Here is a 21,002-nt window from a genome sequence, read left to right on the forward strand (position 1 = left end):
AAACTGACTTACCTCTATTTTATGGGATCCTCTTTCCTGGAAATAGGACTGGCTTTCATTCAGTCCTCGAGAATTTCCTCTGACCCCCATGATCTTTGAAAGACAGTTGAGAATAGCCTCCTGTTAACATCAGCCAACTCCCTTAGCAGTCGTGGATGCATCCCTCTGGATAGATGGGCTTATGTATGTCCAGTTTGTTTAAATGTCCCTTAGCTGGATCCTCCTCTACTGATGGCAAGTCTTTATGGCTCCAGACTTTATCACTGGTTGCAGGGGCCTGGGATTTCTGAGAATAGAATATTGAAGGAATAAATGCTTTTAAATTTATAACCTTTTTTCTGATAGTAGTCTGTCCTTCTAACTATCTAATGTGCTTTAAACACAAACCAGTTCTGTGCAGAATGTGTGTATTAAGTAAATTTAGACTCTATTGATAGACCTGTATTTAGAGCTAAACTATTAATGTCTTTCCATGGTTACACTGAAAAAGAAAAATTCTTTTGCACAAAGCAATATGAATCTACCAAAAAGGTGAAAGGTTTTTCTGTGTGCTTCTCTTGTGTGTTGGCCTGGCTGAATACTGACTGTGCAGAGACGTGTAACAGGAGTGACTACAGACAGTGCTGTGATTTCAGTGATGGTTTTTATGTGTCAGAACAAGGTGAATTAGTCTGCAGTCACATTCATGTTGCCATCGAGAGCTGTCGTCTGTGCCCGAGCAAGGTTACTTTAAGCTTTCAGTGCTCTAACAGTTCAAATCTACAAGTGTTTATGTGCAGTTGTCAAATGGGGTAAAATAAAGAAAAGAAAAAAAGTGAAGGTTGTGCCTCTCAGGTGCAGCCATCGATGGGAGGCAGGATTCTGTCTCCTGGCTTCTTCTTGAGCTCCAAGCCCAGCCACAGCTTGGGTATCTCACCACTTATGGGAGTGCAAAGCACAGATCATCCCTTTCCTACTGAACCATCAGTGGGGAACATAGATTAGTCAGCCCTGCCCTCCAGAGAGACACTGGACATCCCCACTGAATGGAGACAGAGCTGAGGAGCCACCCATCTTTGTCAGTGTTCATCTACCCTTCCAGCATGGCTCTGCCAGCTTTAAGTCGGTTATAACTTTTTAAAAGTCTTTCCATTTCTTAGGGTTCCTTGAAGAGCCAGTGACTCTGGGGGTTGCACAGCACTGAGGACTCAGCATAGCATCACATGGGGGTCTACCAGAGTTGCTCCTCATCCTGCACACAAATGAGATGGCTCTGCATGGGAACTTTGGTACCGCCTTAAAACTAGTTGGAGGCTGCAAGAGTTGCAGTAATTATTCCCAAGAGTAGCTGTACCAACTTTTGGGCTGCTTTCTGCTGGCACTGTTACACAAAAAAGGTAATTTATTTTCCTCAGCATATCTTCTGTTGTCATCACATCTTGTTAAGAGTTGCAATGTGTGTGTCTGTTCACGGTAGACCATTCATAACATACCCCATATTAGGTGTCTTGTTTTAAGAGCATTTTGTCTGATCTCACCACAACCACCTGAGCTTCTGCTTCAGATCATTACTAAGATCTTGAGTGTAAGCCCAGCCAAGCTGCATTCAGTGGGGCCACTTTTTTCACCTGTTCATAAGGGGCTGTAACCTTTAGCATACCAAAGTAGCACCTTCTCTTAGTTTTGAAGAGAGTTGACTGTGAAAGCTCCAAGTGGTAGAACTGCTGAAGAAAAAATACCATCTCTTCAGAAAGACAGAAAAATGCCAACATTATTTAAATTTTCTATTTTGATTGAAAATTTTCATATTCTATAATGGTTTATACAATTTTTAAAAAGTTTTTCAAGTTTTTGAAAAGTAATGTTTTATAAAAATGGTTTTCTTAGAATCCAAGAAGAAAATACGTATGTCCCAATAACCTTAAAATATCCATTAAAGTTTTAGTAATGCATTTGATACAAATGCTGTGAAAAATGCAGCAGAAATAAGAAATTACTTAAAGAATGCCACTGTTTAGGGAGCAATATTAAATTATTTTTACTCTTTTTTTCTTCATCCACCATCCAACTTTGAGTCATGCCCTATTTTAATGAGTAAAGGTAGGAAATAAAATTTTGCCTGGAAAGTACTTGATTGACTTTAAATAAAATAATTTTTTACAGGTTATAAAGAGAATCTTTTTTCTCTCATCTTACTGCTAACATTGATTCTAAAAGAAAGCTAGTATTTCTTTGGTTATGAATAAATGATTACCTTATTAAGGCAGATGCTAAAACCATGTATGGAGAATTAATTGCTCATTCTTAATGAAGTTTTTTATACAACTGTGAAAGCAACATCATGATACAAAATGATGATCTGGTGAGTTAATATTGTAGTTGAAGTTGTAACTCACCTTTTGGGTTGATGATAGACTTGCTCATTTCCTCTTGTTCTCAGAGGTGCTTGCCAAAGTACATTTTAGTGTGCAACTCTGAAGAATTCTAGAATGGTTGTTTGCGAGATGACAGTTTTTCAGTGGAAAGAGAAAGGAAAGGTTGTATATCCTAATGAAAAGGAAAGCAGGTGAAGTGACTTTTCAGGGCTACCTCTGTTTCTCTCTTCACACTCAATGTGGTGCATGTCACTCACTCTAGCCTTCCTTTCACGAGGTGCCTTGGACACTCTTTGGAAAAAGTGGTTTTAACCTCAGAGTTCATTACTGAGGAGTGTTCCCCCTAGAGCTGTGACTGTATGCTTTCATGCTAGAGAGACAGCTCCTTGTGCCCTGTCTCCATAACATCCAGTGGATAACATCCAATGGTTTTTGCAAACGTAGTTTCTTTTTCCTGTCTTTACTAACAGTCTTCTGATGTTTTGAAAGCAGCAATGAGGCCAGTAGCAAGAAGCTGAGTACTGAACAGGATGGTACAGGCATGGGACTAAGGTCTGCTGCAGTCCTGTTGATGAAGACACGTCCACTGTGGTGACAGTATGGGGGGACTACTGATGACATGGCTATGAGTGTCTTTCTCTTTTGTGCTCTGGTGAGACACTTTTGAGCACAGAGCACCGTGAGAGCTCTGGTGGATCAGTAACATATGGCTATTGCCATGTAAACACCTACTGCTTACACAGCTCTCTCATCTATCATGGAGCAGCTTGAATATGGGTTGACAGCACTGCGTTGACTGAGGTTTAACACTGGGCTGCTCCTCAGGCTAGCAAAGGATGCAAGGTTTGAAATGTAGGATTACAAGGACAGGCTTCTTCTTGCAACTGGAAGAGGTGGAAAATCTGTTATTTTCAGGAAGCATCCTTTTGGGATGCAGGCAAACTGTCTTTGGACCAGAACAAGTGGCACTGAAACTGTATGGCAGCCCTTCATTACGAAAGTTTAATCTGTTTTGTTGTCCATGAACTAGTCTGTTATCCTCACTGTCCAGTGAGATGGGGCAGAATGGAACTGGAGAATACCTTTGCCTGACTGAAAGCAAGAAGGGAAGCAGGGAGTGCTCAGATGTGAACCAGCTTATGGAGGTGGCTGCTTGTTGCTGCAGCACTGTGGCACTGCATCTATGGCAACTAAGGAAAGGAGAATGAGTAACATAATGCTTCCTGTGATGGGAAGATTGAGGAAAAGGATTTGAAAATTCTACTCTCAAGTGGTACAGTTTGTTTTACTCTTTGTTTTGCCATTCTTGGTATGTAGTCTGGGACTTGGTAACAATGTTGCATAGGCCATTTGGACTTCTTCGGGTGTCCTGGACTCTTGACTTGTATTCAGATGTGAGATTTGAGTGCATGAAAGAGGTAAAGGTGCCTTTGAAAGGAGGAGGGCAGTTAACAAGGTGCTTTTCATTATTTTGTCTCTTGCTGTGAAGATGTGTAAGTATGGGGAAAGACTATACCACTGTATGGTTTGGTGGCCACAGCAGTCCGTCTCTTTCTACCTTATTAGTCAGTAGGAGGTTGATGCTGCTGATGGTGGGCAGTCTCAGGTTTGTCGTGTAACTCCCAGGAAGATGGTATAATTTATAGAATTGGTTAAGGCTAGGCAATTTCACTGGGCTCCAGGTTGTAAGGATCTCAGCCATCAACTTATGAGCCAATGTGGTCTCTCATGTGAAACTCCCACATCTGGCTTCCTTCCTTCACAGTGAGAGCACAGGTGTAATTTCTGATTCTCCTTCTTCTTTGCTCTTCCTGCAATTCCACAGGCTTTTCTGACAGCCTTGAATGTTCCTGTCTTCTAGTCCTTGAATTAGTCATCTTGCCAGTGAGACAAAGACTTTCACTGTACCTGGGCCATCTCTATAAAAAGCCCCTAAATCCTAAGGTTTGTTTCTGAGGGGGGAAAAACGTGAGTGAGTGGCTTTGAATTCATATGCTTTTATTTGGGGCAAACAAAAAAGCAACCAAAGAAACAAACACCACCACCGCCCCCCCCCCCCAAAAAAAAAAAAAAGAAAAAAGAGGCAAGTGACAAATAAAACAAACAGGAAAAAATTTGTCTTAATTTCAGAACAATATCCATTATTTATTTACTCTGCCATTATATTTCATTACTTCTCCCTTGGTTTTTTTTGGAAGGAATTGTTTTAGGAGAGGAAATAGAAGTCTCATTTTACCTACCAATGGCCAGACCATTTTGGAGAAGTGTAGGACACAACTGACACTTACTGGCAGACAAAGCCACCATCGTAGCTGTGCTCAGTAGACCTCTCTGAGAGTAGCTGTTGCTTCAGGAACCGGAGGAGAAGAAGGGGAGAAGGAGAGTTTGTGTGTGCCGTGCTCCAGGCACAGATTCCCTTTGCTCTGATTTGACTTTTATACGTTTTGTTTGAAATGAGTGGGTTAGTGACTGGGCAGGGATTGCAGGTGACACAGTGAGGCTTGGCATACCAAAGAAAACCTGGGGCCACTTGGGGCCTTGTACTGAGTGAAAAAATTCAGCTTTATGGCTCTCCTGGAGTTAGACTGAAATGAGACTGGTAGTAAACAACTTCTGTGCTAATAGCAGGGTGCCTTAGCGTGCAGGTGGTTTGGAACAGAAGTGAGTGCCTTTAAGCGTTGTTTTATGGTGTTGTGCATTTCAGACTGAAAAATGGCCACAAGCTTTATTACTTTAATATTAACACTTTTTTATTACTCTCTCTCTCTCTCCCCCTTCTGCAAACTGTTGCCTTCATCCATTATAAAGTGGCTCTTTCTTTTTTCTCCTTCACCTGGTATTTTTCATAGCATGAGAAACATGGGTGGCAGGAGGGACAGACAGTTGAGGACATAATGGCACTGCATCTGTTGCCAAATGAAGCCAAAGCCCAGGCTGCCACGAGATAACCTGTTGAGGTAACTTGAAAAGTCCTCAAAGATGGCAGCATCCCTTCTGCCATTGCTGCCACTTTCTAGTGACCTGCAAGGGGGCTGTACCTCTTATTAGACCTTCTCCCATTAGGTTTTTCCATCCTCCCTCCTGCTTCTTGATGGCAGCGGCTTTGCAAGTGCAGGTGTTGGTTTCTATCCCTTCCCAATGCTTGCGATCAGGTATTTCCACCGCGTTTGCCACTGAGGGCTGCGTGCCAGGGTGTTTTAAAATTGGGAAACAAGTAGCAGTGATTCAGAGGACCGAATTTGCCCTGCTTTCCTCTGCAATTTGGAAAAATGGTGTTAATTTTTTTTTTTTTTAAAATCCTATTCTTGTATTCTCTTTCTCATTCCAAGTATGTCAAGTTAAGTTTATGCTAGTGCCAGTACCAACTGTGACCAGAGTTAAATTAGCCCTCCTGTTAGCACTGCTTGGTTTTCACTTTCCAACAAGCCTTAGTAAAATAAATCATGTCCCACATGTCTTTAAATTTCATTATCATGACCTAACTTAATTTGCTATAAATTATTTCTACCTGAGCTTCTTCAGCTGTGAACTTGCAGCCTCCAGTGTCTTGCTTATTGGATCATTGCCCAGCTAATCAAGATTTTTTTTTCCTTCACAACTCCTGCTTTTTGTATCAGCTAGCTCTGCCAAAGTCAACTTGCCTGTATAACCTCAGAGGGGACACACAAAGAGCTGGTGTATTCTCTTTAAAATAAGGGTTTTATTGAACCGAGTTTTAGTCTCTTCCTGTCGTGCTCTAGTGCAACTGATAAAGACCTCTTTTCCTTTAGAATAAATATGACCTCAACGATTTGTTCTCATCTTGGAGGCAGCCATTGCAATACTTTCTTTTGGCTCTTGCTTTCTTTTCTCCTTGGATAGAATGACTGACTGACTGGAAAATCTCTGTGCACTCAGTATCAAGCAGCTGTGCCTTGGTTTTGGTTTTCTTGAGCAGCTAAATTTCATGTCTGATAAAGATTAGTGTTTATTTCCACTGAAAAATGCAGATTTTTTTTTTTCTTTAGAGCTGTTCCTTTTATTTAGCAACTCTTGATAAACAATTTCTATTTCAGCTCCCTGAACATTGAAGGCTTACCTCTCACCAAGCTGCTGAACTGCAAGCAGGCTGAAGATTTTTGCTGAGTAAGGGTTAGAGAACCCTTAAAGGATTTCAGTCTGCTACATCAAGCTGTAATAACAACTTGCTATCATCTTATGTCCTCAGAAGAGGAACTTACACAGCGAGTTTTTTTATGAGTTTGGAAAAGTACTCTGTGGTTAAAAGAAATAATAAATAAATTACCTGACTTCCTAGTAAGCCTTGGGGACGCTCCAGAGTAGTTATTTCAAAATGAAAATGTGCTGATTGTTGTTTAGATGTAACACATGTAATTTGCAAAGTCCTTTAATGGCAGTTGAGGGCCTGATGTAACTCACCAGCACATTAAAAAATAACCAGTTTTTCTAACTTTCATTTGGAGACATGTAAGTGTTTATGATGAACATTATCTTTCAGTATAGCTTGTCTTTTGAAAACAGAGACTCTTGCTTGATGTCTAGATCCTATTGGAGCAGGTACATCTGCTGGAATAGTTTAACTGTTATGGTGGATGAAGATACAGGATGGTGCAAGAGCAGTGGGTACAGAAGGTACTGCCTTGGTGCACAGCCGTCTCCTCAGTTCTGACATGCTTTAGTCTGACCTAAATTACTGGGCTCAATATGAGGTTTACCGGGTAAAATGATACGTCATGTAGTAGGCAGGGGGTCAGATTAGATGATCTAGCGGCTCCATCTGGCCTTAAACTCTTAATTAGGGAAATGCTGCCAGCACAAGATGGCATTGAAGCTTTACACTGCTAGATTTCACTTGCTTGGGGGATCCTCATCTGAAGCAGGGTTACAGAGGTTGCTTGGGCTAGTCTCTTCCTCAGCTTCTAATGACGGTAGCAGCCAGCAGAGCTAAAATCAGGTCCTGATGGGAACCTGGTAATGTTGCTGTCATGGTACAAGAGCCCTGTATCTGACTATTTCAGTCTCCCACATGTTGAGTTTTTAGAGCTATAATGATATCTAAATATAGAAAGAAAATCTATTATTAGCCCGGTATTATGGCATTCAGTGACAGAAAGAAAAGAAAAAAAAAGGTAAGTTTTTTTGGCAAAGTGATGAAAAAGAAATTACAATTATTTGGATCTGCTCATGGATTAAAGTATTAAAAGTGAGGATGTGGTTTTAGTGGTGGGTGGTTTGGTACAGTAAACATTTATGATACCTTTGCTTGACACCTTTGGTGAGAAATGGGAAGTACATTGTGTGTTTGTGTGTTGTAGATGTGCTCTTTGCTCTCTCAGCTATGCAAGTGGCAGTGTGCAGGTCTGATAACCATTGACACAGCAAAACTAGCATCACTGATCAGCCAGTTTCTTTGGCAAGCTCAAGTGGCTTGTAGTTAGCTCAGTGTGTCCAGATTCTCTAAGATCACTTAAATATCTTTTGAAGTTGCTTAATTGCTTATTGATCTCATAATTATTCCATGCTTACTCTCTCTTTTGCTATTTTCTGAAATGCATTGATAAGTCACAATTTTAGTTTCTTTAATAGGAGATTGTGGTTTTGTGGTGTTTAAGTTTAGAGCTTTTAATTGGAAGTTTCAAACTTTTTTGGTTTCTTTTATATGCGGTTACACATTTTATTTTTCTTGCATTTTTCTAAATGAGTTACTCTACTTCTGCATGCCTGTTAAAGGTCCTGTTATTATATAGCTAGCATATTTCAAAGCACAAGGAGCTGAATTAATAACTGCTGAGGTACTCTGTTTTAACTGCTGTCCCCTTTTGCTAATTTGTCTTGTGGGGTTTTTTCAACCCCTTTAATATTTTTTCATAAAGAGTAATTACTCTGGAAGTATGTTCTTTTTCTTTGTAGTCTTATCTTGTGTATATTAATCAGATTGCTTCATTTTAGTAGTAGCTTCTACCAGCTTCTTTCCTTGAAAATTCCTTGTACCATGGATTATTGCTCTGTGTTTGTATCACTGGGCAATTGTGCACGGAGAGAAACAGCCTTGGTTTCCTGTGGTTTAACATGATGGGTTAATCTAAATCCCACTTTGAAAGCAAGAGTTTGTGAAGCTGGATGTTAAACTGCCCCTGGGGCACTTCCTCTGCTCACATGTATATTTCCTTTTAAGCTGTCTAACCCAAGAAATGTGTCTCATTGCAGTTCCTGGGAACCTGCTCTGTGACAGAGGGTCAGCTGGAAAAAGAAACTTTCGGTCATGCTCTGCTTCATTCTCCTCCTCCCTTGTCTTACTTTGGAGTCTGTAACACATCTCTTCTAGGACTCCCCAGTGCCCAGGTATCTGCTGCCAGCAGCTGTCTTGCTGGCTGCTTTGTGCAACGATTGTCAACTCTACGAAACCACTAGCATGTTCCTTGCTGAACGGTCCCTTCAGGTTTGCATGGTTATTTCTGCCTTGCTGACTTTATTATCAGCACAGCTTCCCCAGCCTAATTACAACTCTCTGCCTACTAAGTTGCAGGAACATTTGGATGAACATCAAATGAGACTGAAGATCATAGTACACAGAACCAAATAAACACCCCTAAAAGTGGAAGAAAGACATCTAGGTGATCTGAATCTTGTCTTTGCAAAGTGGTTCCTTAAAGGCCTATCAGCTTCTGATAAACTTTTGTTACCACAGGTTAGATTTACACTTTGCAAAATAAGAATGAGATTTTCAGTTGGACAAGGACACCATCTGCAGTCACCAGATGCAGTTATCAAGACTGAATTGCAAGACTTGCCACTGATTATGCTGGTAATCATTGAGGTGATCAGTGTAATTAACTTGAGATCAAGACGGCATTTTCTCTGTTCTGATACTGGAGAATTAAGTTGAAGGAACATCCATCATTAGCTACTGGATAAAGTCAGGGTATGGCTCCAACTGGGCGCTTGTCTGTTTCACTTCAGTCATGGTTTTTTTTTAATATGGGAGAAAAATAGATCAGCAAATATTGTGAAATTGCCATTTTGCATTGGAAACATTTTCCCTTGGATTATATCAGATTTATTGAAAACCTACTGCAATCATGAAAGGTGCCTAGGTATTCTGTTCATAACCAGTCTTCAGAACAGACTTTAGTCTGTGTCTCTCTACCCAAGGAAGACAAAGTATTTCCAGTTCAGGTTATTTTAAGCTTTCAGAGTATATTTTTTTTCTAGTATAGATCATATGGAGGATTGACTCAGCTGCTACTGGAAAGAGTTTTCTTGCTAAACAGAAGCTTGTTGATGTTGTCTCAGAAAATGTGACTGAGACTTGATAGAATATAATCCCGAACTCTTAAAAATGTTTTTTGCTTTAATGCACACTAATAATTAATCTAGAAACAAATTATGTGACTTTGGAGAACTCTTCACAAGTAGTCATTTGCATGTGTTGGAGCATTTTCCTTAGCATCTGTAATGTGGTTCTTCATGTTCTTATATAGTGATAAAAAAATCATTTTGCAGATACGTTTGCTGAGAAGTAACTGGCATATTTTGAGCCAGTTTGAGTGCATTCTTCTATAGGTTGCCAAGACAATTTCTCCCAAATATAGTGATAAATGATGTTGAAGATTATGACGTCTCTTACATCTTATGCCTTTCATTTTTAACTTAATGTTGCCACTACATACGCACCATAAGTGTATGTAATGTTTTCTTTACTTTTGCAAGTGGCATAGATTTGCATACAAAATGTTGTTTATATTTCCCATCAGGTTGTATTTCTCAGGGAAAGGACTGGAGCGTTTTGTAGTCTACATCATATGAAGAGGGTGCAGGAGATAAGTGGGAAAAGTAGGTGTCACTTTTTAAAAGCAAGTGATTCAATCTTTGTTAGGCCTAAGAGCATCCCCTACAGCTGTTTCTTTCATTTCCAGCAAGTATATAACATTTCATTCCAAGAAACGTGTTACCACAGAAGACTTCCAAGAGCAAAACATCATAGGAAAGTTAGGAGATGATTGGTAATACTTTCCTGTCATTGATCTATTATTGTATCTGCTAAGCTTCACACAAGTATTTATCAGCTGAGAGTTATGAAATAATTCCTGACGTGACGTGAAAAGGGAGAAAAGTCAAATACATTCTTTAGCATGAACTCAACACATCAGTCTTAAAGTGCTGATTCATTTGCCCACACAGTATAATTAAGCTGTTAATCTGTAATAAGGAATGATAAATTCAGTGATCTCACAATCAGAAAGTAATTATAGCTTAAAATGTTCATTTGGCTCTCTCCTCAACGATTTTATTACTCTTTGACTGTTAAGAGAGGGCATTCATAGCTTAGGATCTATAAAATTTTACCTATACAGTTTTCTTCTGCAACTGGAAGTGTCTTGCCTGAACAATTATACACACATAGATGTCTACACTAGAAGTTTTTTGGGAACAAAATGTCAACTGGCATTCTGAGTTCTATCTTTGGGGAGAATATTATAGTTTGAGTACATTTGGTGTTTCATTAGATAATGAATCCATTATGCAATTGAAGTTCAGGCTTACACTGATTAATCATGACATTTCAATTATTCATAGAATTGGTGATCTTTTGCACTCCTTTTTTCCCCCACCTCATTTGCCGTTGGCTTCTATTAATTTCTCTTCTTACTTCTTTAAGATTTCATCTTGCCATATTGTGCAATCGTGAGAATCTTTCACTGCTAGAGACTTTCTTCTGGGAATTTAAATCACCTGGCACCTTGCAAGCAACTCGTGGCATCTCTGGTGTGGTGCTTCATAGCATTTTAACTGCCTACCTTCAAGGTAGCTGAGCTTTGAAGATACCAACACATTTGAGGAGTGACAGAGAGAGAGGCATGAAAGACAGAGGTTGTCCTGAGACTCAAAAGGAGATTCTTGTTTCATCTGCTAAATTAAATTTCCTCATGTAGTCCTGGAGCCATGGAGAAGGTTGAGTTGCCTGACTCAGTGTCCGTCTGTGCAGCTAGTGAGATTGCCCTTAGCTGTGGTGTGCTGACAGTACACAAGTGGTATTGTTTTGAAAAATTGTGTTGTTTGTTTGAAGGAATTTACTTGCTACCATGAAATTTGTTGTTCTGTAGTGCACAGACAGCACAGAGATCAGAAGGGGCTTCTGCATTCTCCTTCGGGTCTTGCTGCTCCTGCACAGCTCTAGCTTGTAAGTATCATCATTTTCCAGCTCAATACCCACTCAGTCTGTCACATTGCCGTGGTGTAGTCTTATCATATGTCCATAGGGAAGTAGAAAAAAAAACAAAACAAAACTTCTTTTTTTTTAATATTTTAATTTTTATTATTTTGATTCTGTCACTTTTGAACCATCATCTAAATCTTGAAACAGAATTTAGAGTAAGATATGAAAGGAGGAGGCTCAGCATTTTTACATCAATCCTCTCAGTTTTTTAAAAAGTTTGGGCCAATTCAGCCTGCCAGATGTTAGTGGAGCCAGGCAGGATTTCATGGAGGTTTTTTCCCAATGTGCGCAGATTCTGTTAGCCTCCAGAGGTTCTTCTGTTCTCAAGCATGGCACACAGATGCACAGGAAATCCCAACGTGTAGCTTACTAGAAGGTCTGTATTTACCAATAGTGTAAGATTGATTAAGGGTAGGATGTATATAAATAGTTATTTCTGTACATATGTTCTTTGTCATAAGTATGCCATTAGTAATTGTTAGGGAGTAGTGGTGGCAAATCTCTTTATTTGGGTTCAGGTAAAATTGTCCTGTCCTTAGTCCTCTAGCAAACTGGACTTTTCAGGTAGGATAATCACCCATTAACTTTAGCCTATAGTCTCCAGCTTATGGCTGTCTTGTTAATACTAATTGCAAGGGAATTTTTTTAGAGATAAAGTAGTAGATGGCATTTTATCACGATGGGAAAAAAAAAGAAAAAATATTGCTCTGTGTGAATGTGGAAAACAAGGCAGATGCTTGTGTGCAGTTTGTAACAAGCAGACTGGCATTACAAGAAGCAGAACTTAAGGAAAACAATGTATTAAAAAAGGGAGAATTTTCTACTTCAGTGGGTACTTTGCTAAACCTGATGTAAAACAAAAATGTTCAATATGACAAAGTTAAGGCCTGTTTTAATAGAGAATAGGAAACTAGATTTATCAATGAGCATCTTTTCTATAAACCAACATAGTAAATGTCTTAAAGAGGGGGGAAAAACTTATAATGTCAGGTCTTTCAAAACTATAAAACATCTCAGTAATTTTCTAGAAGTCAGATAAAACAATGATCTTTTTACAGTGTTCCCTTTTAATGGAGTTTTAGTTATAAAATTTTAATATTTATTCAAAGTGCAAGTTTACTGTAAAGGATGTCTAAAAAAAGAGCCCTGTAAGAGTCTTATTTCCTGGACTTTTCTAATTCTGTGTCAAAATTCCAATGCTGGCACACAAGAAAGTTGTTACTCTGAAGGGGAGGACTTTACTTAGACCAGGTTTGAAAAGTTGAGCTATTTTTTTCAGGGATCTCTTGAAGGCTTACTGGGAGCTGAGTGTTTCCTTTGAAGGCAGTATTGCTGCCCACAGAAATGGGAGCAGTCTATAGATTCATATGTGAGTTGTATGGGCTGTATGTGAGGAGGATGGGAGGCAGCTCGCCATGTGCAGTGCGTGCCTGGTGTGGAGGGCCAGCAGTTGTTCCCGGGGATTCCTTTGGTGTTGACTGAGGAAATTGATGTTTGTTGTGGACTCTTGTGATTCCAAGGAGTGCGAAGCTCTGCGGTGCCGTTTGGCATCCATTTCCAAATGAGGACATTTCTGGGTACTGTGCCTTAAGTTAGTAACAGGTCATTTAAGTTTTGTAGCTGTACATCATCAGAAGCATGGTGAGCCTAGGCAGGTGAATTGTGCATCATCCTCTACAATCCCTGTTCTTGGGAAGCTGAGTTGTACATATTTTTTTGCAATTTTTCTGGTGGTTGAAAAGTGACAGACCAGACAGATTGAGTACAGTCATGATGCAGCCAACAGCCCACCCCCTGTGGTTGATCTGTTGGCTTCTTCCTTTTACCTCTTCTGATCTTGCCTGCTCCTTTGAGCACATAAGCTACAGTAACAAGAAATTCCTCTCTAATCATGGTGCCTTCAAGTAACTTTAAGTACAAACTGTGTGTGCAAATGCTGAGCATCGGTAGTTAGCTGTGACCCCTTCAACACTGCTGGAGTAACAGATGCAATCTTTTTCATCAGGGGATGCATCTTTTAAGAGGAGACGTTATTCTAGTACCTTACATTATTGATACCAAAAATGGAGTTGCTATCCCTTCATTTCCTTCACAGTGAGATGTGTGCAGCTCTTTTTTTTTTGCACATGCAAGAGGATGGTGTAGTTGCTCAATTGCCAGTGAAGGCATAATTTACCTTATGGGATCTGCACCAGTGATCATGCATGAGATGGAAATATCACTCGACATAAGAGATCAACAGTGAAAACCCTTTGTAGCCAGACCTTCTGACCCTAGAAGCCAAATAAAATTCTATAAGTGGCTGCCAGCTATGCTCTCACTTTCATACTGTTGCCCCAGACTTGACTTCATAAGCTTGCCTTTTTCTTGTGCCCTCACTGCTTCCCTCAGGATCCCAGTGTTACATTGGTGTGTACATGTGTGATCCTGTTTTACAGACTTAATTTGTGGCCCTCATTCTGTTATTTACAACAGGAATCAACCCGTAAAGGTATTTAAATACATTGATCGAGGTATTTAAATACATTGGATCGTGGTTTTGTCTTTAACATTTTGATGAACGGTTGTCAGGAAAAGGGTGGTGTTCGTGATCTTTCTTCAGCAGAAATGTTTGGGTATTCACCTGAAACTATCTGAGCATTCAGGTGAAATTCTAAGTGGAAGTTTTGTACTGTTGGAGTGACTTGAACAAAGATATTTGATTGTCACAGGTAATTTTTGTAGTGCTAGAAAGGAATCTTTGAAGGACCCTGCTGAAATGTAGATACACAATATCTGGAGAGGGCATCTCATGAACAAGTAGGGAGTAAATCCCTCTCTCGCATCTGGAAGATAAAAATTTCCAGGAAGAGTGTCATCAAGAAGTGGCTCTGCTGATTTCACCTGATGACTGAGGGGGTTGTGTGTGTGTATTCAAAATACTATAGGCAGAATACCTCCTAAAGTTGATTTTAGTCTATGCTTTTGAATCCTCTGACAGCCGTGGCGGGCCCTTAAGTGCAAGGGTCGGCAGCTCTTCCACTCTCTTTTTATGGAGGCATGGGATGTGTGGAGGGAGGACCAATAAGGAACTACTCATACATGTGTGAGTACTTGGGTAATGACTAAAGCTGCCATGTGGACACTGAAAGTCTCCACCATAGTAGAAACCTCTTCCCCTAGTCAGACATCTTTAACTGTATATATGTTTGATTCTTTTTTTATGCATCTTTTGTTGTCTTAGTATTGTCCTAAACAACAAAAAGTCTCAATCTGTGTCATTTTTAGGCTGTTCTGTATGATAGTTGTCGGATTTCTTTTCCTCCTATTTCTTACCCTGAAGACAAAATATAAATTAATATTGCAGGCAGTCTTGTTCCTGGACTGTCTGTGTAACTTGGCTAAGTCTGTGGGCCCTTTTTCCATGTTGGTAGTTGGAGGCACTAATGCTTCTTTATTCTTTACATCATTATTTTCTTGTGGGGAGAAGTTATTAATCAAACAGATAATTTAGTAATATTGCATTCCGGTGCTAAGATACAGTCTCTGCACCTTTTTTGCTGTAAAGTACCTGACACCTGAAGCTCAGTAGAAATCTCACTATGTATTAAAAGCAATGTGCTTTCCCTGAGGATTTCAGGATTTGTACATTCTATGCTTTTGGATGTTTGTATTGAGTGAATGGTCTTGGGGGAGCATGAGAAGAGTAAAGCTTGAAAACCCATTTAAATTGCAAGACTGCAAAGAACTCTTTTGTGCAATCATCTGTCTCCAGTTTTATTGCCCTGCAATATTTGACTTGTATGTTAGGTTTTCTGTGTTTGTATTTGTATTTTAGAAATGTACACAAAAAACCTTTTTATAACATGCTGCTACCAGTGCTCATTGGATTGCTGTCACTTCCCTGTACCTTTGTTTACTTTTTAATTTAGTTTTAATTTTGTTCTTTATTTGCAGATTTATAATTAATTTATGTATTTATTTTAATTCTGTGTCTTTCATCCCTTTCTCTGTAGTCCTTAGTGTTTCTGTCTCTTGTGTTAGTTCCAACTTTGCTACCTTTTTTATTTTTTGTATTCCAAGCAGATGAAATTAGATGGATGTTCAAGAACCCATAAATATTCCTATTGGCATTAGAAATGTGTAGATCCTAGTTTTCTTTTCTCTTCTTGCAATGATAAGGAGTAAAGAAAGTTCTTGCTGTAAGTTTATTGTTGAAACCCAAACCTCAGATACCTTGGATCAGATATTCTGATTATGGAAGCAAACAAAGCTCTGTTTACCCTGACTGTTGCTCAGTCCTATTGCATTTCTTCCAGTTAATTTACTGAGAATTTGCTGATCTTTGTTCTTGTTCAGCTAAGTTTTGTTGACTGGGTTGTTCATTATGGGTTTAAACTTGTATTTTCTCTTTCTAACAACTTAAAACATTGGGAGCTTTTCCCCTCTCTGTATCCATTTACTTGGTTATGTCTTTTGAAGAGGCATTGCTTCATTAAACATTTTCCTGCTTAGTCTGTAATGATCCTACTACTTCCACTCTAAACCCATTATTACATTAAATAGTTTCATTTGTCTTCAGTGGGATGAAGATGTTCCACATTGTCTTTGGTTCTTGGGGCCTCTTTGATACATGATCTTCAGTGGTGCACTGTGGAAGATTCAGCAGGGTCTGTGCCCTAATTCCAGGTTGGCAGGATTTTTTAGCCTGTAATGGAGCAAATATGTTATTCAATTGTCATGCTCTGGTGACAACAGTATGATTATGCTTCTACAAAATTAAACATCTGAGACTACTTCAGGTCTTGTCTCTTTCACCCCCGTCTATTCCAGCAGTAGGACTCGGGTGTTGGTAGTGGGAAGCCACTGTGTACGAGTAGTAGGTGATGAGATGATGCTCGTTCTGTGGCGATGAGCTGGACGACTTATGTACTCTTTTGGTGCAGCCCAGTAGTGAGACATGTAAACACGAAGGGAGAAGACAATAGGTGTCTGTATCTCCAGGGGATGGACCATTTTGCTGCAACACCCAGGGCTGCTGGAGGGAGAAGCAGAATGTCAGCTTGGAATGCCGGGGGGAGCAGCTGCCAGCTCCAGCTTGGCCTCCAAATGGGCTTCACATTTTAGCAAGTACTTAGTGCTTTTGGGCAGACTGGGAAAAAACAACTTCTGGAACTTATCTCCTTCTGTAGCAGATTTCTGTCTGGTCTGAAGACCAGGCACTGCAGCGACCAAAGAGCCAAAGGGAGAAATGGAAAGGATGAACCCACTGCAGTGGGGTTCTTTCACATTAAGCCCGTTTCTTCCACAGAGGTCATGAAGGACTCCATTGACTGGGGAGGTGCTACCTCACCTCTCTCTCCTCAAAGGGAGCTTTTCATGCTCTGCTTACTTCCCTTCTTAATGATTTCACATTTCCAGGGTTAACTTCACAACTTCTCATTGCTACAACCTTTTTAGTTTTAGAGTAGAAGTTTTATGGAGTCCAAGTGTAACTTTCTGTTTAGGTTCTTGGGCAATCTCTGACTTGAACAATAGGTAAGTTGAGGATTAGTAGTAATACACTACTCTCTGCAGTAGTTGCAGTGAGTGTGTGCTGAGCTTTTGCCATTCCTGAGCAATGAAGTAACCACGCATAATGTACATGCTATTAAGATGTGTTTTAGTTGTTTTTTATGTTTTTTCCTGTGGGGTTACTGAATACTGTGCCTCAGCAAAAAGGATTAAATAAAACTTGAGCTATGGGTTTGAAATTCTGCATGAAACATCTGATCCATATTACTGCAATGTTCCAGAAACTGTAGTTGGTATGTCAATTCTGCAAGCAAAAAATGATTGCAATGCAATTTCTTCTTTTTCGTGTAAAATCGTACATATCCTCCCTGCAGGGATTTTCTTGTTTAGCGGACTACAGTGTGGATTTGGAAAAAAATATAATTCATTTGTATGTAAATACAACCTGAAGGCTGCAAATATCTGAGCTTCTACAAAGACAGAGGGCATGTACATGAAAACAAATGGACCTGTTGTCGTTAGAAATTCATAGTTTACCATAATAGGTGTGGGGGAAAAGGTTGTGTTTGAAACCCTATAGGTCAGCATTTCAGACTTCTGTGTTTGTGTTCCAATTAAAGGAGAAAATGGAAAAGCTTCTAGATGTTTACTATTTTTAGGCTAACTTGAGAGGGGAGGAGCAGGAACAATATTTTTCATATGTTCCATTAGCAAAATATATGCCACAAATAAGATATTTTTGTGTTTGGCTCGTACATAGATTTGTGTGAGTTTTATTTGGTTTGGAAGTGGGGTATGTGAATTTTTGGCAGTTGTTCCATTTCTTTTTCTCTATGTTAAATGCAAATAAATTTTTCAAGATAACTGAAAGTAGAAATTATGTCTGTGGGTCTCACAAAATGCTGGAAAGTACAGGAAGTCCAGCATTTGAAAGCAGAAGCGAAGGAGGGGGGAGAGAAACAAGGAGGTGGTGGATGTTTGTGGTGTCTTGCAGCAGCATTTGGTTTACCAAATTTTTGTTCCTTCATATAGTAAAAATATTTTGTTGCTAAAGTATTTTGATTTAGACTTACAATAGCATAAATTATTTTGAGATAAGTTCACATTAACCACCACAAATTCCTCACTTACCTGTCACTGTTGCTGGGGATACAACTTTTGGCTCCTATTAATGCATCTTCTACTTCAGCAAGGGAAAATGCAATTTAGTTTTATACCTGTTTTAGAAAAATCTATGATAAAAGTGAACCAGTGCCTTCTCTAATAAGTATTAAAGACCAAACCTGTGCAATTTGTAGTAAGTGCAGTCTATCCTCTTAAAAATGTCCAGGGGATATATGCAGTAAACTCAGATTAATGTTAATAGGAGTTACCTAAGATAATAACTCATTTATTTAGTGTTGCATTTCACTTTAATTTCTGTTTTCTTTTTATGAAAACAAAGTTAGGGTTGGAGTTTATGGTATAAAGAACTTTTTTGCCTTCCTCTCTGTAGGCATGCTTCTAAGAAGAGCACTGACCATGAGGAAGCCCATGTGTTAGTTGTTTTTTACTAAACCCACGGAAGAAAATGGAGCCACATTTCAGCTTTGCCGAACCTTTTTCCACCACAGTTGGCTGAATGAGAAATGGTCATGTGATTATGCTGACACCCCAGCATGCATTTGGTAGACCTGTGGTTAACTCGTTCCCTCTCCATGTGTCTGCTCTTACAAAGCTTTGTCCTCATGATACCGTGCTTTCATTCTACCATTGTGTGCCCAAAAGGCTGCTTCTGTTCCCTCTCTGGAGATCTGTATGTCAACTGTAGCAATGCAAACCTCAAGGAAATACCCAGAGATCTTTCTCCAGAAACAGTCTTACTTTATTTGGACTCCAATCAGATAACATCTATCCCCAATGAAATTTTTAAGGACTTGCACCAACTGAGAGTCCTCGATTTATCAAAAAATGGGATTGAGTTTATAGACGAACACGCCTTTAAAGGGGTGGCAGAAACCTTGCAGACTCTGGATTTGTCTGACAACCGGATTAAAAGCGTGCACAAAAACGCTTTCAACAACTTAAAGGCCAGAGCCAGGATTGCAAACAATCCCTGGCACTGTGACTGCACACTGCAGCAGGTATTGCGGAGCATGGCCTCCAACCATGAGACAGCCAACAACGTCATCTGCAAGACTTCTGTGCTGGATGAACACGCAGGGAGACCATTCCTCAATGCTGCCAATGATGCTGACCTCTGCAACCTTCCTAAAAAGACTACTGATTACGCCATGCTGGTCACCATGTTTGGCTGGTTCACCATGGTGATCTCCTATGTAGTTTATTATGTCCGACAGAATCAGGAGGATGCAAGGAGGCACCTTGAGTACTTGAAATCCCTGCCAAGCAGGCAAAAGAAACCAGACGAAGCTGATGACATTAGCACTGTGGTATAGTATTCTGAATACAATGACTGCCTTTGTGATGAGAACTAGAACTGGATGACGCTAAAACCAGAGGTTTACTTCTAAGGTTCATTGTAAACATTAAGACTTTTGGGGTTGTTTTTTTTTTCCTGTTTAACTGAATTACACCACTGTTGAGCTTTCTAACAGAAAGTTTTGTCTGGGTGGTATACTTCAATTATTTCTCTGGTGGTATCCTAAAACAAGTGAATTAATATGTAAACATTAGTTTAGACCCATTCCACTATTTAATAATGAAATTTATTTTTTTAATTTAAAAACCAAATAAAAGCTTAAATTTGAACCACGTAAAGCAGAGTAATTTATTGATGAGAAACCTGTGCAGTGCCAGAGCACACTTGGTTTCTTCAGAGGAATGATGATGAGGAGGTCCAGGAGTGGAGGGTCCCTGAAGGGCACTTCTCACCCGTGGGTGCAAAGTGAAAAGCTGGTGAATGGTAGCCTGTCTGGGGGTCTGCCCACCAAGATGGGAGAGGGGCGCAGTGTGAGGAGAGCAGAATGCTCTGACTCCAAGTGTAAGGGACTGATGCTTGGTTAAGACCTCAGAGGGCATTTAGGCAGTGCTGGGGAGGAGAAAACATAAAGGAGCTGCATTTCAGGATGTCAAAGAGAGGTAAGTTGGGGGAATGTGGTGGATTTTCATCTTACACCTGCTTACTGCCTTGTGTGAGCTTCATGCGACTGTCTTCAGCACTGGGGAGTACAGCAAGAAGGCAAGAGCAAACTTAGTATACTCTGTTTCAAACTGTTCAAACTGGAGTACCACTAGTGATGATTAAAATAAAACCTAATAAACCTGGGGTTTTTTAATCTGTATATAATCTGTTCATAACTAAAAGTGACTTTATTTTTTAGGGTATAGCCTTTTTAAAAAAAATTAAGGAAATAAATTAATATATAGGCTAGACATGTTCTGTTGTGTGATAGGAAATACGTGTTTTTGTATGATTTCATGACTAAACATTTGGGAAGATATAAAGCCCACATGCAGTTAAACTCAGTGTTGCATATGAAATGGATATTTTAAATCTCTGCTGTCTTTAAAAATATGATTTTTTTTTCATAGATAAAGTTTTCAAAGGGAACAAATTCTCAAGAATGTATTTGTCTTGTTCTTTATTACCATAATAAAATGATACTTGTCTCTGGGTCCCTGTAGGTCCCATCTAACTGACATTGGAATGTGTATTATGGAAGGGTGGATAAAAAAATATATAAAATGCTGCTTTGCTAGAACAAGTGTTAAAAGACAGCCTAAAAATTAAGAAAAAACTCTGGAATCATTTCTCCAGTTAGATTATCTGTTATTTCTGTTACAGTTATACTCTTTTATGTTTTAGAGGGCACTACCTTGTTTATCTTATTTCTTTCAGAACATTGTTAAAAGAATAGCTAAAATCTGTTTCAAAGCAAGTCAGAGAGCAGGAAAATGAAGACGATTTTTTTTCAGTATGCATAGAGTCAACCTTT

General features: G+C 39.5%; 1 protein-coding gene across 3 annotated transcripts in view; it reads left to right on the plus strand.

Moving 5' to 3' along the window:
- Positions 1 to 20,788, plus strand: part of LRRC3B (leucine rich repeat containing 3B) — a 46,801-nt gene extending 26,013 nt beyond the window's left edge. For all 3 annotated transcript variants that reach the window (XM_027639380.1, XM_027639381.1, XM_027639382.1), the window contains exon 2: positions 18,560 to 20,788. In XM_027639380.1, coding sequence (XP_027495181.1) covers positions 18,723 to 19,502 — 780 coding nt within the window. In that variant the 5' untranslated portion in view covers positions 18,560 to 18,722 and the 3' untranslated portion in view covers positions 19,503 to 20,788. The remainder of the gene's footprint in view (positions 1 to 18,559) is intronic.
- The last annotated feature ends 214 nt before the right edge of the window (positions 20,789 to 21,002 follow it).

This window comes from Corapipo altera, unplaced genomic scaffold, assembly GCF_003945725.1.
Source record: "Corapipo altera isolate COAL_440 unplaced genomic scaffold, ASM394572v1 44, whole genome shotgun sequence".
Taxonomy (NCBI): Eukaryota; Metazoa; Chordata; class Aves; order Passeriformes; family Pipridae; genus Corapipo; species Corapipo altera.